Consider the following 16442-nt stretch of genomic DNA (forward strand, 5'->3'; position numbering starts at 1 on the left):
AAAAAACAGAGTCATCAGCATACTTCATGATGAGTTTCCCGTTCCAACACGGGATCAGCGCTTCAATGAAGACCTGATGAAGATTCGAATGCGCGAATACTGCAAACACAAGCATTCCAAAGTGCAAAAAGCAATCAAGAATGGGTGGAACAGGCCAAATTGGCTGGCCAAAGAAGATTGGAAGAATGCGAAGAAAGCAGCGCGCGAGAATCCCGACAAGTGGAAGCAACAAAAGGATGCAGCCAGAGTGCGAGTAGAGGCAGGGAGCTCGCACCACTTAGGGAGCGGTGGATGGGCATCATTTCAGGCCGATTTTGTAAGTATTTTCACATTGCTCTTTATGCATGTTCGATAGTTTAGGGTTTATGAGTTTTTTAGTTCTAACATAATGAAATCTTTGTATGTTTTGACAGTGGTTGATGACAGGACGTGATCCCACACCGTACGAGCGCGAGTACGCACGCAGGAAGGGCGTAAATGCCCTGATGGACATTCTCAGTTCTCGCGGCGGCATGGTTAGTATTAGGGTTTACTCTTTTTTATTTTTTGTATTGTTTTATAAATGTCATTAATATGTTTATACTTACTGAAAGCTGTCTTATTGTCTTTTTTTGCAGAATCCGACAGATACGCCGCTTGGACGCGATGAGACGTCTGACTAGACGACGTCAGTTTAGCCGTAGCTAGATAGCATTAGTTTAGGGTTTCTCATAGCTTATGTATCATGAGACGGATTTTATACGTCTTTTTGAACCATGTATATTATTACATTTGTCACCGCAGTTCCTTTTGCCAATCAATTCTTTATGCCTATGATGTTGTACAATTGTCATTATTACATTTGCCAATCAATTCATTTTGCCTATGATGTGTACAATTGTCAATTTTGCAAACAATGCGTCTTGTGGGTGACTATTTTGGGTCTATTATCTACCTTTGCACTTTTTTTTAAAAGTGAATCAAGTACAATATGGTTGATGGGTGGCAGGGCATTCAATGCCCTGCCACCAAAAAAATATTCTCTCGGGCGTCGCTATAAGCGTCGCTATTTATGGCTCTGTAGCGTCGCTATAGTCTTCTGTGTAAACGTCTCTATAGGCGTCGTTATATGCATCGCTATATAGCGACGCTCATAGCGACGATTATAGCAACGCCTATAGCGACGCTCTCGTAGCGACGGTTTTAGCGACACCGGGGGTTATAAAAACCCAATGTATTTCCGTCGCTAACAGCGTCACAAGAGCACACAACCTCTTGTAGTGGTTGAACTAGTCATGAACCTCCTCCTGATCATAGGGGGCAAAGTTCCTGGTTAAGGGCTCTTGAATCCACGAGTGCTGGTTAAGTGGTGGATACCCACTTCTGTTGGTTAAGCGATGGGAATCCACGTCTGCTGGTTAAGCGGTGGGAATGTCCATGTCGTGCTTTCTATGCGGTGGACATACCTAGTTATATGGGCAGCTAGGCGACAACGGGAGGAGTAAACTCTCGCTGGAGGGGGGATGTTGTACCTCTAGAGCATTGAAATTTTAATGAATAAGTTTCAGTAGAATGTTTACTAGAACTCTGTCTTGGTGCCGTTTTGCAATACTAATTGAAGGACTGTCTTAAGGAATATTGTGAATCAGAATCTAATCAAGGAACTTTTATGTTGAACAACTTTGTAGTAGTAATTAGGACACACAAGGAAGTGTGAGTGTGGGGGCTTGGCTCAGGTTGCCAATGCCTATGAGAAGGGTGGTCCCGATTGGTCGGGAACTCTCCGTCCCCATAGTGCTTAAATCGATGCTAGTATTACTCATTGCCCTTAGAGCGGCAAAGTCTCAAGTGTACGTGCCTCTGAAACATGGGGAAAAAGGCACTCGGGATTTCTCTCCTCTTGGAAGGTGGGTCTTAGGATCCCTAGATAGGTTAATCACGCTTCCCCTGCGAGGTGGAGCTAGATCTTGTTGCTAGCAGGCTCGAACTCAGTTCACTTTGTGATGAGAGATCGTCTGCTAGATGAACCCTAAACCACTTTGTTTGCTTCCGCTATAGATCTAGTGGCCACCAGGTTTACCACCAGATTCGTTGTTTGAGACGACGGGGTGAGGACCTCACAGTATCAGTAGCACCGCTACTACTACAACCACCACCAGATATGATGCTTACATAGCACACAAGGACATGTCATCCTGTTGTCCATAATTAATTTAAAGGTTAGTGTGGTCCATTATTACAATATGTAACATTTAACACATGTCAATGACCAAACTTTGTGTCAATTACTATTTGGTGGTAATCAACTCTATGTTCACCTCAGTGTACTAATCGTAAACATGAATATAATTTCAAACCGTAAACTTAAAGTTAGTTTAGAAAATAAACTTCCCTCAAAAAATGGTACATATGCTTGAGACTAGATGTAATCTCATTGAAAAGAAGGAAAAATAACCATACTATTTGTCCTTGTTACTATTGTTGGTTTGAGAAAGCCATATGAAAATTGACTAACACAAACCACAAGAGGGAAAGTTGTTTCTAAAGCCCGTTTGTATTTCTACGAGAAGAAACCCAAATAGACTTCAAAAATGGCTTGCTCTCTCATCATTTCTTCTTTCTGCTTTATATATGGCTATCCCTCTTTCCATTTGTTGGTTTTAACAAGCTATAAACATTCTTGTTAGCACAAACAATAGGAGAGAAAACCATTTTTGTAGCTTGCTTGCATATTCTCTCTTGATAATGTAAATAGAATTCATACACTTACGATTATACTTGTAAATTTGTACACATATTTCCCTCATTCATATTCATGGTTTGAGAAGTCCATATACAAAGAAAAAAATAAAAAAAGTAAGAGGGAAAGTTGTTTTTGAATTGTGTTTGCATCTCATGAAAAAAACCAAATCGGACCTTCAAAAATGGATTGCCCTTTTGACATTTTTGCTTGCAACTTTGGAGATAGCTTAGCTACTTCTCTATTAATAGTTTAAGCAAGCCATATGCAAAGTTTTAAGCAAATATGAGGAGAGGATAATCTATTTTTGGAGGTCATTTCATTGTATAGAGAGAAAACACAAACAACCTCCCAAAATGGCTTGTCCTCTTTATGTTTCTTGTGAAACCAAAAGCCAGTAGCCGGGGCCGTAAGTAGATTAAAAAGGCCAAACCAACTGAAACCTAAACCTGTTTAGGTCACCAAATATAAGCTACTTTACATAAACAACCTTAAGTGAACAAAGCTAACCCCTAAGTGGCTAGCTCTAAACAAATTGAAACCACCAATACCAACATGGCCCTATGCTGATTTAGGACAAACAATTGTTAGCTAGTTGTCATGATCAGATGTTTGTAACATAGTTGTCTAGCACTAACATAATGTCATAATGGTGCATATAGACTCTTTGAGGTTGTCAATCCTTGAGAAGTGAACCTAAAATAAAAATGTATTAACTCAACAATCAAACCACCACTCAATGATTGGAAAATCTATGTATTTCCTTTCTCATTGATGTAGGTCATCACACCATTTTGGCACTCAAACAAAGTCAAAATTCAATGGAACTCTAGGAGGAGGTCACCTTGGTTTGCCTAAAATTATAATGCACTCTGATACCAATATGAGGCAATGGGATTTGAAATCCTACTCTCCTCCGAACCTCTTGCAATTAAATTGGCAACCCCCAAAGTGAGTTTAGACTAGGCCCTTGGCTGATCACAAGGACAAAAGAAGAGTCTCTCCCTAGATTCCTTTTCTCCCAAATTAATTTTTAAAATTTTGGCTAGACACAAATAAATCCTTCAAATTTTGATGAGAACCTACGAGAAGTTTAAGACCTGAATTGCATGTCCTATAGTTGTAATGGGAGATGAACGAAGGTCGTATTTAGCTAACAATAGTCGAGAAGCAATAACCTTGGAGAAGAATTCATTGCTTTCAACCATTAAGATTGAAGGAGAATCCCCTTTAAAAAAGAAGAAGCACTAGTATTGTCCATGAAAAATCCGTAGAACTTTTTTTATAAAGGTGGTAGAGGGTACCATCTCAAATAAAATAAAAAAGTAACTAGAGTAACTAGAAGTAGACCATGGTAATGTGGCAAACTGGAGGTCGTGCCCAAGTCAAAGAATCAGGGAGGTTTAAAAATCCTAGACCCTTCCATTCACAACGAGGCCCTTTGTGCATATGTTTTTTGGACTTTGCCCAATTTTGATGAGGGATGGGCTTGTATGAGTAGGGAAATGGTGATGAATGTAAATCTGATATCTAAAGGGGCAAGTGGTTGAATCTTGATTTTCAAAATAGACTTTTGCCCTCCAAAGGAGTGGAGTTAGATCTGTGGGGCTCCATTGGGGTAAATTGGTAGGAAAATGTTGCAAAGATGCCTTCACAATCATCAGCGATGAAGAGACTAAATACTAGAAAAACACTGCTCTGCATTGGTCTCCATGGGCCCCATGTTTCATGGTTTTTTTCTTCATTTCCATTGGACTAAGATTGCAAGACAGCTCAACAACAAATTTTGTGCACCCTAACCTCTCTATAGAACCATCGAAAAGGAGAATGTAAGTTTCCCAAAAAAATTGAAAGAGGTCAATAGCCTATCCCTACAAGAAGAGGTCCTTGTTGGTAGACTCCTGGATCTGCATTTCCTCCCACCTTGCTCTAGGGAAATCGCATGGAAGACATGGAAGTGGCATGAGGGAAATTCATTTATTTCTCCCTCAACAAAATGCATTTATGAGAAGCTAGCTTTCTTTGAGTAGTGGATTAGGCATATCAACAAATCTTGGTCCAAAAAGTGGAGCGAGATCAATTGAAGTTAGGTGCTATAGAACTTATAGAAATCCCAATGCAAAGATGGGGAGAAATTCTTACTTTGAAAAATTCTTTTTGGTTTTCTAATGACCAGGGAGAATGCCAAAGTGAGGGGTCTTGGCGATGACATATGCATCAAATGTAACCAGAAAAAAGAGAACAATATCTCACCTCATATGGGGATGCCTAGCGATGAAGAGCTTCATTGGAAGAGAATGAAAATGGGTGATTTGCTAGATTGGTACCCCATGCTTTAGATGAGACCTAGCACTAGTCTCCAGATGCTTAGACGATAAAGAGTTAAGGAAAACATTTGTAAAATCAGAGTTGTAGTCCTAAAAGCCATTTGGGTCTCTAAGAATTCGAAACTATTCAAAATGTTTTTTGGAATGTTGCATGCAGAACTAGTTCTAAAAACTTGTGGATGGCTTCTAGAAAGCCCCGAGGAAGCGACTTGCTAAGAAGAAGTAGACAACAATTTTGTAGCATGTGTTAAGGGTACAAGTAGGGTCAATGGTCTCAAATCTCGTAGTGTGATTTACATGCACCCATCCATGATTTAATAATCACGTGATCACATGAATTTTTTTGTGATTACCATGTATTATTATCATATTCACATAATTACAGTTTATGTGATCATATTCAAGCCGATAATGTGTGATTTGATAGCCTACTGAAAACCCATCGAGCTATTTATATTTTCTTTGTGGTGGCCCCCTTGGGATATGACAAAAACTTGCCAGTGGGCCTACCAGGATATGGAAAAGCCTAGTGGGACTATTTGTTTGGGTGTTTTTTGCAGGCTAATAGGAAGGTCAGGTGAACATTCAAATGGATCCTGTGTTTTTCAAAGTCATACCTCAACGTTATTAACATGTTCGTGTGTTTTTTATCATGTAAGTGAAATCCCTAGGCCGCCCATTGAGTTGACAATTTTATATATTCTAGTGGGATGTCCCTATATTCTAAGGTTTTCATGTATTATTCTGAGTTAATTCAAATCTTGATCAAAATTAATAAGCAATTTTTTTTGTAGGCTGTCTCATTAACTTTACAAGGCCAAAGGTAGGGTGATAGCCCGGAGAGGTGACCCAATAAAAATGTAACCTATCACGTGAGTTCAACAGAAGGGTATTTAAAGTTCTTGAAACTTATAGAAATATATATACAGAAGGGTATTATTTTTTCAAATTTGACAAAAATTTACAGATTTTAAAAGAAAAGGGTACATTATATTCTTAACAAAATTCACAGATAAGGGGTTTTAGAAACATGTCTTGAACGCACGTGATATGGTAGTTTTACACATATTGAACCCCCCGAGGGTGATAGTCCTCTTCTCTATTTGAAACCCTCATTTTTTAAGGGATTAACGATCCCATATGATTGTTGATCATGGGCGATTCGATATAGTTGGAGGAAAAAATAAGGGTTGGGTTGGGTAGGATTCAACCTTACATCCTCCCCCTCCCACGGCCATTGCTTTACCACGCAATGTTTTTGATAGGCATGGAAAATGGTAGCATTATATTAAGTGGTTCTAGCCCGCCGTGATCTTAGTTCACACTGAGTGTACAACGATCTCACATTGAGTTCACACCACAATAATATAGTACACATAGTTTGCAGAGTTCACATCTAGTTTAGCACTAGTTTAACACTAGTCCTCTAATTGGACACTAGAGTTCACATCTAGTTTAACACTAGTTCTCTAATTAGACACTAAAGTGTCATGTTTTCCTACAAAGTTTTGGCAAACTATTTGTCAAGCTAGAGAGAAGTTTTTTAGACCTTGCTTCTACCATAGGTTGGTTCTGAGGGAAAGAAAACATTGGATTTTTCTCCATGTCAAAATACAAGCCCTATGGAGAGAATTGTGGTAATTTCTAATTCGTACTTTTTTGTAAAATTTCATAAATTTCTTATATCTTTTTGTAGAGATGAGAATTTTTATAATTTTAAAAGACAAGTTCTAGTACTTAGTGTTACTAAACAATGGAATGACCTTCAAGGAATAGTTTCAAATTTAATTGCAAGTTATAAATGTAATTTCATACTTCAGCACGTCTTGACTAAGAGCATAATTTTGGCCTTTCAAAGGTCCTCTCATGGAATTGGGGCTATTCTAGTGCAATTTGACAACATCCAATTACTTTATATGTTAAAACCAAGAAACCACAGTTTTTTCGGCTCCCTAACTTACTTAAATCTTCTCGCTTACACTCTATCTTGAAATTTTGATTGTGCAAAAACTCTTGAAAATATTGAGTCCTCCACAATAACATTGAAACCAAGATTTTAGGTATTCCATTTGTATTCATTTAATGAACTGTGATACATTTAGTTGATATGTATGGAAAGTTTGAAGTTATTTGACGTTTTGAATACTTATGTTTCAAGAATTAAAATATCAAAATTTATGCACGTGCAATTTTGAATATTTGAAATGATCCTAAAATTGTTTCTTACCAAAGCACTACTACTTGCCACCTTGAGTCCTCATTGGATAGGATAGGCATCACTTTCTATCAAAAACATATTTTTGCTATGCATACAACGATATGCTTGAAATGGCCATATCAAATACGTATAACTTCCCATTATTTTATATACCCTCAAGTTAATTTATTTGCACGTGAAACTTGAAATTTTCTATATCACAATTGTAGAGAAGTTGTGCGTAATTTTCTATAAGGTCTCTTCATTTCTTCTTGAGCTTATAAAGTTGATTTCTTCAAAGCATCTATCACAATCTTATGGGGGTCCACTTGATGAGTATATTTCTTGATCATGATAGATTCAAGAATGCAAGGTTATATTTTTCAAAGACCCTCTAGCTAACATTTTTAATTATATCAAGAGGGTTTTCTAAAATAAACCATCTGATGCAAGTAGTATTTAATCTAAATTTGTAAAAGGACACTTAAGTGTCCTGTTTTGGTACAAAACTAGTGTTTTTAGAAAGACATATTGAGGAATTTTGAGAATTATTCAAGTCCCATTTTTTATATGCTATTGAAAAGCTTAGTTATTTTGTGTAGTTTGATATTGTGGTGTGTGGGTCTTGTAGGTGTGTCCGACTACCTAGTGTGGGAGGACACTAGTAGGTTCTTGGCATATGTAACCAACCTCTCTTGCTATAAGAGAGATGACGGATTAATGAATAGGAGGTCTAGTTTTGGTCGTCTCTCTCCTGTAACAGTACGTTACATTGGTGGAGTTGACGGGCAAAGATTGGTTAGAGACCTTTTCTTTATTTTCTTGGGGGATCACTGCGTCAATGATGGTGTTCCTGCTTGACACGGGGTAGGTGGGGTAGGTAGAGAGAGAGAGAGAGAGAGAGAAGGAGTTCTCGTACATTCTCTCCGCCATAGCCAGAATCGAGCCGCAGCAAAAACGTGGCCTTTCGAACCTGCACTTGCTGAGGGCTCCGATCAGGAAGAGGAACTAAGGAGGTCAGAAGATCGCTGGAGCAATGGCCAAGTCTGCAGTGAGAGCCCCTCGCAACAAGGAGCTAGTGCGTGGCGTTGGGCACCTTTCACGATCGCGTGTCTGCCACAAGCGCGGCCTGTGGGCAATCAAGGCCAAGCATGGTGGATCCTTTCTGACCCATGCCAAGAAGGAGGTGGCCACCCCTGCTACTGGAAAGGCACCCAAGTTCTACCCAACAGACGATGTGCCGAAGCCTCTGTGCAACAAGCGAGTAATCAAGAAGACAAAGATCAGGGCCAACATTACCCCAGGAACATTGCTCATCTTATTGGCTGGTCACTTCAAGGGCAAGCGTGCTGTCTTCTTGAAGCAGCTAGATTCTGGCTTGCTACTGGTTACAGGCCCTTTCAAACTGAATGGAGGAACAGTGCCAGCTGAAGAAGAAGGAAATGGTCGTTCAACCACAACAAGTGCCCACACCTATAACAACACGCAGCAATTGCATGCGGGTTTGTTTGGTACAATATCACCTAGGAGGGTCATGAATAGTCAAGCTGCAAGCTGTCTTTCGCACACACTGCAGGTCTCTTTCTTTGTAGTAGGTTTTTCCTAGTCTTTGTCTTACTCGATCACACCGAACCCCTTTATGGAGATGATGTATGTCGCAAAAAATTTCGCACCTAACCCTCAGTCAGTCCTTCCTCGTCTTGTCCATTTCATTGGGATAGCGACCTAGTGTTTGCATAAGCGATATGTTTAAGTTCCATGCCTTGATGATGTCGGCATGATGACAAGTCAGCCCCCAAGCTCAGTCCCTTAGCCCCAAAGCCGTTGTATGATCACTCCCCCCGGATGAGGAGTTGGAGTTGATCCCTTCCTGTCGAGTCCCTTCCCAGTCCAAACTTGTAAAAAGATGTCCATCTTTTTCTCCCTAAGGGGGGAGGTGTGGTGTGTGGGTCTTGTAGGTGTGTCCGACCACCTAGTGTGGGAGGACACTAGTAGGTTCTTGGAATATGTAACCAACCTCTCTTGCTATAAGAGAGATGACGGATTAATGAATAGGAGGTCTAGTTTTGGTCTAGTCTCTCTCCTGTAATAGTACGTTACAATATGTCGTCTATTTGTGGACACACTCAATTCAATTCCTTATTTTTGTAGATTGCACCTTCATTGTGTCCTACTTTATCTATTTGAAGATTCCCATAACTTAATAATATTCTCTAGATGATATGATGAACTTTGATATAGTCATAACATAATAAGGACATTAGTGCACTTGGAGGTCAGTTAGAAAAAGTTTGATGATTGTTAATGAGTCCAATTTAGGACACTTGGAGGTCTATTGGATAGAGTTTAGTGTTGTTTACCTAGAACAATAACTTCTCTTTAAACGAGTTTTTCGAATACAACAATGAAACTTGTTTAAGTTAGTGGTCTTTTTGGAGGGAAAAATGTATACTTGGTTCTAGTTAGAGGTGAAAAATGAACTTATACATAGAAACCAATCTATTTAGCATAGAGATTTTAGATATAAAAAGAACGTTCTAAAGTACCAAGCTTCTATCATGGCATGTATATGTAAAGGAGTGCATGCTCGAAATTAAGTTCGAGCCTCTACCATGGCTAGGTACAAAAATGTTAGAATGTGATGCTAAAGCCTAGAAAAAGACGTGTAAGAGGCTTCAACTTAAGTGCGAGCCTCTACCCTTGCTACGTACAAAAAAGGAAAATATAAAACAGATGAGAGAGCGAGAGAGAGAGAGAGAGAGAGAGAGAGAGAGAGAGAGAGAGAGAGCTACAACTCTAGTACCAATGATGACTGACCAAACTCAAACTTAAGTTTGGAGGCTCTACCATGGCTAGGTACAAAAGTGGTAAATGATAAAGCCCTACTAGGAAGAAAGCAACAAGCAGAAGGCTTGAACTTCAGTTTGAACCTCTACCGTTGCTAGATACAAAAAGGAAAATATGAAATCTAATAGATGTGTGTGTGTGTGTGTGTGTGTGTGTGTGTGTGTGTGTGTGTGTGTGTGTGTGTGTGTGTGAGTGTGTGTGTGAGAGAGAGAGAGAGAGAGAGAGAGAGAGAGAGAGAAGAGAAGAAGAAGAAGAATAAGAATAAGAAGGGTATTTAACATCGTAGTAAACTATCCCAAGAGACCTTAAAGATCTATCCGACGAGGAGAGTTGAGAGAGAGTTACAACTTCAATACCAATGATGGCTCCCCAAGATTTCCTTTACTAAAAATATTTTCTAGCTAGCATTGTGCCTCCCAAGGTAATAGTGTGAAAATATCATATTTATTTATTGGGTAGTTGGCTAACTTAAGTGAAACAAGCACAAAACTGGCCACCTTAGAAACTATGGGTAAGATTCAAAGTCACTAGGCCGAGCTAGAGCTACAACCAATCCGAGCACCATCCCCGTTTTCTGCGCATCGGCGTTTCCTCATGAAATGTTTCACAAGAACCACCGTTGACTGTTTGGGCAGGGATTTGCATCATGAGATGCCATCACAACAACCTGGTGCTGTAGTTGGGCCCTGTTCTTCTATCTAGACTAGTCTACATCATGTTGCTGCTCATGGTATAAACTTACCCGGTTCGGGTCTTACCATCTTCATCTGCAACACTAATGGGGAGCACAGATAGGTTTAAAAGTGATAGCCCTCGGTGGAATTGAGAAAATATTTTCAAGGTACTTTCTGCTCATGAATGCTCTGCAAAAATCCGCATCATGCGGTGTCTTTACACTCATGAAAGCTGATATTGTAAGTGTTTTATGGTGCCCTCCGCCTGACTACACACCATGCAACAACCCAAATGCCATCCCCATCTGCTGCATGGCAGGTGCCTCTGTGGTGAAAGGTTTGTGCGAGCTGCCAAGCAGATGCGCAGTGTTTTATGGTGCCCTCCTCCTATCTACACACCATGAAACAACCAAAATGCCATCCCCATCTGCTACGCACCGGCCATGGCGTGTGCCTCTGTGGCAAAGGGTTTGTGTGAACTGCCAAGAAGATGCGCAGTGACGGTGTGGGCTTGTAAGGTGATTGGTTTGAGCGAATTGCCAAGGAGATTCACAGTGATGGTAGAGGCCGCTCCCACTCGTCATTTTTGATATCCGCCTCATATTTGAATTCAAATTAAAGTAAGCTCACACCAATTTGAAAGTGAAATTCGAACGAGCAAGATTGCGATCGGCCTCAAGTTCAAACCAAGATGGGAAGAAGGATCGAACTCAAGTTCGATTTCCCTAAGGTTGTATTGATTGTATAAAAGGAATCTTCCTCCAATTCGAGCGAGCAAGGCTTGGAATCATACTTTGGCCTTTGGACTCTGAGAGCAAGATTGGGAAGCATGCTGAAGGGACAATTTGGAAGTCAAGTTTGAACGAGCAAGCTTGCAATCGGCCTCAATTTCAAACCAAGTTGGGAAGAAGGATCAAAATCAAGATTGATTGGTCTAATTTTGTGTTTATTGGTTGAGATCTACCTCCAATTTGAAAGAGCAAGGCTTGGAATTGTACTTTGGACTCCGAGAGAAAGCTTGGGAAGCATGCTAAAGGGGATTGGTCTCAAGTTCAAACGGCCTAATGTTGTGTTTATTGTTTGAAAGTAATCGGCCTCAAATTTGAACGAGGAAGGCTTGGAATCATGCTTTCGCCTTTGGACTCTAAGAGCAAGCTTGGAAAGCATAAGGAAAGGGAATCTTCTTAAGTTCAAATAAATGGATTGGCTTAATATTGTGTTGATTGTTTGAAAGGTTTTAGCCTCAAGTTTGAATAAGAAAGCCTTAGAAGCATGTTTTGGCCTTTGGACTCGGAGACTATGTTGTGGCCTAAGATTTGGACTCCAAAAGTTGGGAGCATGCGGCCTTTGGCATCTCCATTCTAGAGTGTTTATACAATGGCCCTTAATCTCAAGTTTGAGCCAAAATCTCAACACTTTCTTGAATAATCTAGTTCGCCAGAGGATTGAAATTCAGACTTTTATCATCAATGAACATGTTTGTAGTGTGTAGAAGATAATCCCAAAGATTGTGTATAATTATAACACTCCCTTTTTTGACTTTGTCAGCACAACAAAGAATGACACATAGTTGATTACCTTGTACATTTTAGACAAGACTCAACCTAGAGTTTGGGCTTGAAGTTTTGTTTTGACAATGCCTACTCCAAGAGAATCATGATCGAGGATGAAGCTTCAATAGTATTCACATGCGAACAAGTTTGTAGTTTGGAGACTCAAAAGCTTAGGCTCATATGTGATCTTTACTAGTCTATGCAAACCACTGGAAACTTCATACAAACACAACACGCATTCTTTTACATTGTTCGTGCCTCTTCTCAAGAAATAGAGAACGAGAAGAATAGTCCCATTTTTGTGCATTTTTCCCATAATGCCTAAATATGTGTCATCTACATGCAAGTTCACAACGAGCTCCATTTGCCTAAGTTAACATCTAGTTTACATCAAGTTCACATTCGCAATCAATAGTTTCGACGAAAAGCAACAACAATTTTCAGTCGTAGATCCCCTCTAAAAATGAGGGTATCAATTAGAGACGAGGGTGTTAGTAGAAGGAAGTAATACTGAAATAAAATAAAAAAATGGGCTCATCAATTTTAGAAGGAAGAGGAAGGGTGATGGTAGAAGGAAGTAGGCCTAACCACACATGTGGAGGAAGACAAGCTGTGAAGTAGCTACCATGCCATCTCTCTCTCTCTCTCTCTCTCTCTCTCTCTCTCTCTCTCTCTCTCCATGCAATGTATGCAGGTTGGACTCGTTGTCTTGGGTAGAGATTTGAGTGGCTCAAGGGGGGAAAAGGGCGGGGCAAGGCCTTCTCTGTGTGTGTGTATGCACTCGTCACGGGCCGTCAATGGTAAATTCCTCTCCCCCTTCACATGGTGTCCACACACAAGGAGGAAGAGAATTTATGAAGTGGTTGTCATACCATCTCTCTCTCTCCCTCTCTCTCTTGACAACTTTGGTAGCCTATAGGTGGCATTGGACAAATGGTATTCACTAAACGACGGGTTGTTTGGATTCCACGTGATGTTTGGTAGGCTATAGTCATTGTCTTGGGCAGGTAATTGAGGGGCTAGGTGGCGTGGATGGAGGGAGAGAAGGGGGAGCAAAGAGCGGAGCAGAGCGTTCTCTCTTGCTCTCTCTCTCTCTCTCTTTCTCCTCCTCCTGGTGTCCACACATGCTCACCCTCATTTGGTAGGTTCATCAATAGCCTCTGACAATTGATCTCTCTATGCACATCTCACGGGGCATGAGAGGTAAACCCCCCCTCCGCACGATATCCACACATAGTTTCCCACATTTGGCAGGTTTATCAATAGTGTATAAAAATCAATTTACCCAGCATCTATGCAACGAGAGAGAGAGAGAGAGAGAGAGAGAGAGAGAGAGAGAGAGAGAGAGAGAGAGAGGGAGCACCAATGGGGTTGCGTGCTACTTGGAAGTTTCACTTCGGGCCAGTGGAGGCATTGAGGACAATGGGTGATGGGAACTGCAAGGAAAAGGACAGCGGACGGAGCGCACTTGAGATTCCAAGGAATTTCATAAGTATTTGACTTTTTTCAATCACTGCCAACAGGAGCAATGCTTCGAGGTTCTTCAAAAGAAATGTGAAATTTCTAGAACAGCGGTTCTTGTACCCCTTGGGTCCAAGCTATGACACAGCTCTAAGTGTGTCATGTTTTCTCTCGCTAGAAAAAAGGTCAAGGAGAAGTCTAACAAAAATCGGGAAGACCGACCACCGACGTACTATCGTGGGATTGCGACATGTGGAATTTATAGAATTGGGGTTCTTGTACCCACGAGTGTGTTATTTTTTTCAGGGGCTAGTCGAGCAAAAGTATTTTGGAGCGCATCCATGCATATCCATGAGTAGTATTTGATCTCAGCGCGAACCGCACAAGCACTCTCAAGAGTCAAACCTCATTTGGAATGGATGCGCGTTTTGTATTACTGCTGCTCACGCTGGCCGGCCTGGCCGGACTCTTTGCAGCCCAAGCACAACTAACGCAAACAGGGTGGGGCGACGGCCGCAGTACATACCCAGCAACAGCAACCATTCACAGTGGGGCAGCCCCCGATCGAGACCGGTGGACAGCTGCCTACGAGCGAGAGAAGCAGCGCGACCGACGGCTACAAGAGGCTGCACTAGAGATGCCTGTCACCTCCGGCTTTCAGCTTGCAGACACGGGCAGCTACTTTGCGAGGCTCACTGTCGGCAGCGGTCAAACCCGCGATCTCTACATGATCATCGATACCGGCAGCGACCTCTCTTGGATCCAGTGCCAGCCCTGCCGATCTTGCTTCCAGCAGCTTGACCAGACCATCTTTAACCCGGTAGCCTCCTCCACAAACCGCAATGTCAGCTGTCGCTCGCCGCTTTGCGCCGAAGTTCCCGTCCCCACATCCTGCCTCCCCTTTTCCCCCACTCGCAGCGCCTTGTGCGAGTACGAGATGACTTACTTCGACGGCTCTACCACTTCCGGCACGCTCATCACCGATACTCTCACGCTGGGCTCTGGCCACAGCTTCCCCAACATGGCCTTCGGCTGCAGCACCGCCAGCAATGGCAGTTTTGTGGGGGCGGCCGGAGTGCTGGGCTTGGGCACCGGCACCCTCTCCCTTCCCTCTCAGCTCCAGAAGAGCGGCCTCCCAAGCACATTCTCCTACTGCCTGCCCCTCATGTTCTCGTCTTCCAACTCCACCCTCACCTTCGGCGCACCCTTCACACCCGACACAGTCTTCACTCCACTCGTCCCTAACCCCTTGCAGACTCACTACTACGTCACCCTCGAGGGAATTAGCGTCGGTGGCTTTCGTCTTCCGATTCCCACTTACCTCTTCCAAATCAACCCCCGCACGGGCGAAGGTGGCACCATGATCGACTCCGGCACCTCCATCACTACCTTGCCCCCCCTTGCATACAATGCACTCCGCGATGCTCTCCGAAAAGTCATCTCCGCCAATGCCACCCACCTCCGCCCCGCAGACCCTTTCGAGCCCATCTTCGACACCTGCTACCTCGCAAAGGGCCGCCAAGGCCACCTAGTGTATACCGGCGTTCCTTGGATTGTTCTCCATTTTGCTCAAGGGGCAGACCTTCAGCTACCTCCAGCCAATGTGATTGCACCCATTGAGCGTGTTGGCACGGACAAGCGCCTTTGCCTCAACATGGCCCCAGCTGGGCGTGACAGGACAGTAATCGGTAACATCCAACAGCAGGGTATCCGCTTCACCTTCGACATTCCAAATTCCAGGTTTGGATTCTCGAGATCAGGCAAACACTGCTAGGTGTTAGCTATATGCCATACTAGAAGATTAATTACCTTTTGTGCCTCTTCTGGACATGAAAGGAGGAGGGCTTTGCGTTTCTCTTCTTTACGTTTGCTTCTACAAAGAATCTATTGAGTTCATATCATTTCCAAAATTTACTGTATGACAAATTCAGTTCTCTTCACTCCTAGTTATCACTCATTTGAACTGATAACTAAGCTTCATTGCTTGCATCGCTTAAAAATAGGACCAAGATTAAGTCAAATCTCTTGTGTGTGCGATGGTTTGGTGTAGTCTCACTCCCAATGCGAAGATACAGGGCTCATTCGCCCCGTTAAAGACCCTAGTTTTAAACATCAAATCTTTGTCATCGAGATCATTTCATGGAATCTTCAATACCTCATTAGACAATCCCAAATGCTTATTTGAGAGAGAAACCTTAATTGGTGGCCTCACAACTCAATCATGGGGTGGAAGAATATGGTGTTGGAGCTATATAGAGAGCCCACACTTATGCTATATATAGCAAGGAGTCCCCACTATATATGTGTACTCAGTGTATGCTCTACATACACTTTGGGGCTTGCAATTCTTGAGTTCTCTCTCCCTCCTCTTCTCTCGTCGCGGTCTTCCTCCCTCATCAACATGGTATCAAAGCACAATCGTAAATAAATCTAAGTAGTCTTTATCTTTGTGGACTTTCGTTGTATGCATGGTCACACAAAATTTAACATGTTTTTGGATTGCTTAAAGATTAGTGATATGGATTTTTAAATGGAGCGTTGAACTATGCAAGTCATATAGAGGTGATAAACGATGGAGTTTTGCACCCCTATAACCATATATATAAGAAAAAAGTGAAGGCCGCCACTACAATATGCACCTTTTGAATGAGAGGATCGTGCTCA

General features: G+C 41.9%; 1 protein-coding gene and 1 pseudogene across 1 annotated transcript; one reads left to right on the plus strand and one right to left on the minus strand.

The window, feature by feature from the left end:
* The first annotated feature begins 8279 nt into the window (after positions 1–8279).
* Positions 8280–8849, plus strand: LOC147459474 (large ribosomal subunit protein eL6 pseudogene; annotated as a pseudogene).
* Positions 8850–14409: 5560 nt separating this feature from the next.
* On the minus strand, positions 14410–15506 carry LOC147459475 (uncharacterized). The gene is made up of 3 exons (XM_086511597.1): positions 15371–15506; positions 15000–15275; positions 14410–14930 (listed from the first exon to the last, which is right to left on the minus strand). The coding sequence occupies exons 1-3, from the start codon at positions 15504–15506 to the stop codon at positions 14410–14412; spliced, it is 933 nt and encodes a 310-aa protein (XP_086367723.1).
* Positions 15507–16442: the final 936 nt, after the last annotated feature.

Source organism: Adiantum capillus-veneris, chromosome 4 (genome assembly GCF_014529385.1).
Source record: "Adiantum capillus-veneris isolate H3 chromosome 4, ASM1452938v2, whole genome shotgun sequence".
Classification (NCBI taxonomy): Eukaryota; Viridiplantae; Streptophyta; class Polypodiopsida; order Polypodiales; family Pteridaceae; genus Adiantum; species Adiantum capillus-veneris.

What these genes read in the sequence shown, in the direction of transcription:
- LOC147459475 (XM_086511597.1), bottom strand. Translation starts at nt 15,506, where the DNA reads ATGTCGAAGGTGAAGCGGATACCCTGCTGTTGGATGTTACCGATTACT. An exon ending in TGCAATCACATTGGCTGGAG is followed by an intron (nt 15,276 to 15,370) that starts GTAGCTGAAGGT and finishes GCGAGGTAGCAG; the next exon opens with GTGTCGAAGATGGGCTCGAA. An exon ending in GGACGAGTGGAGTGAAGACT is followed by an intron (nt 14,931 to 14,999) that starts GTGTCGGGTGTG and finishes AGGGGCAGGCAG; the next exon opens with TAGGAGAATGTGCTTGGGAG.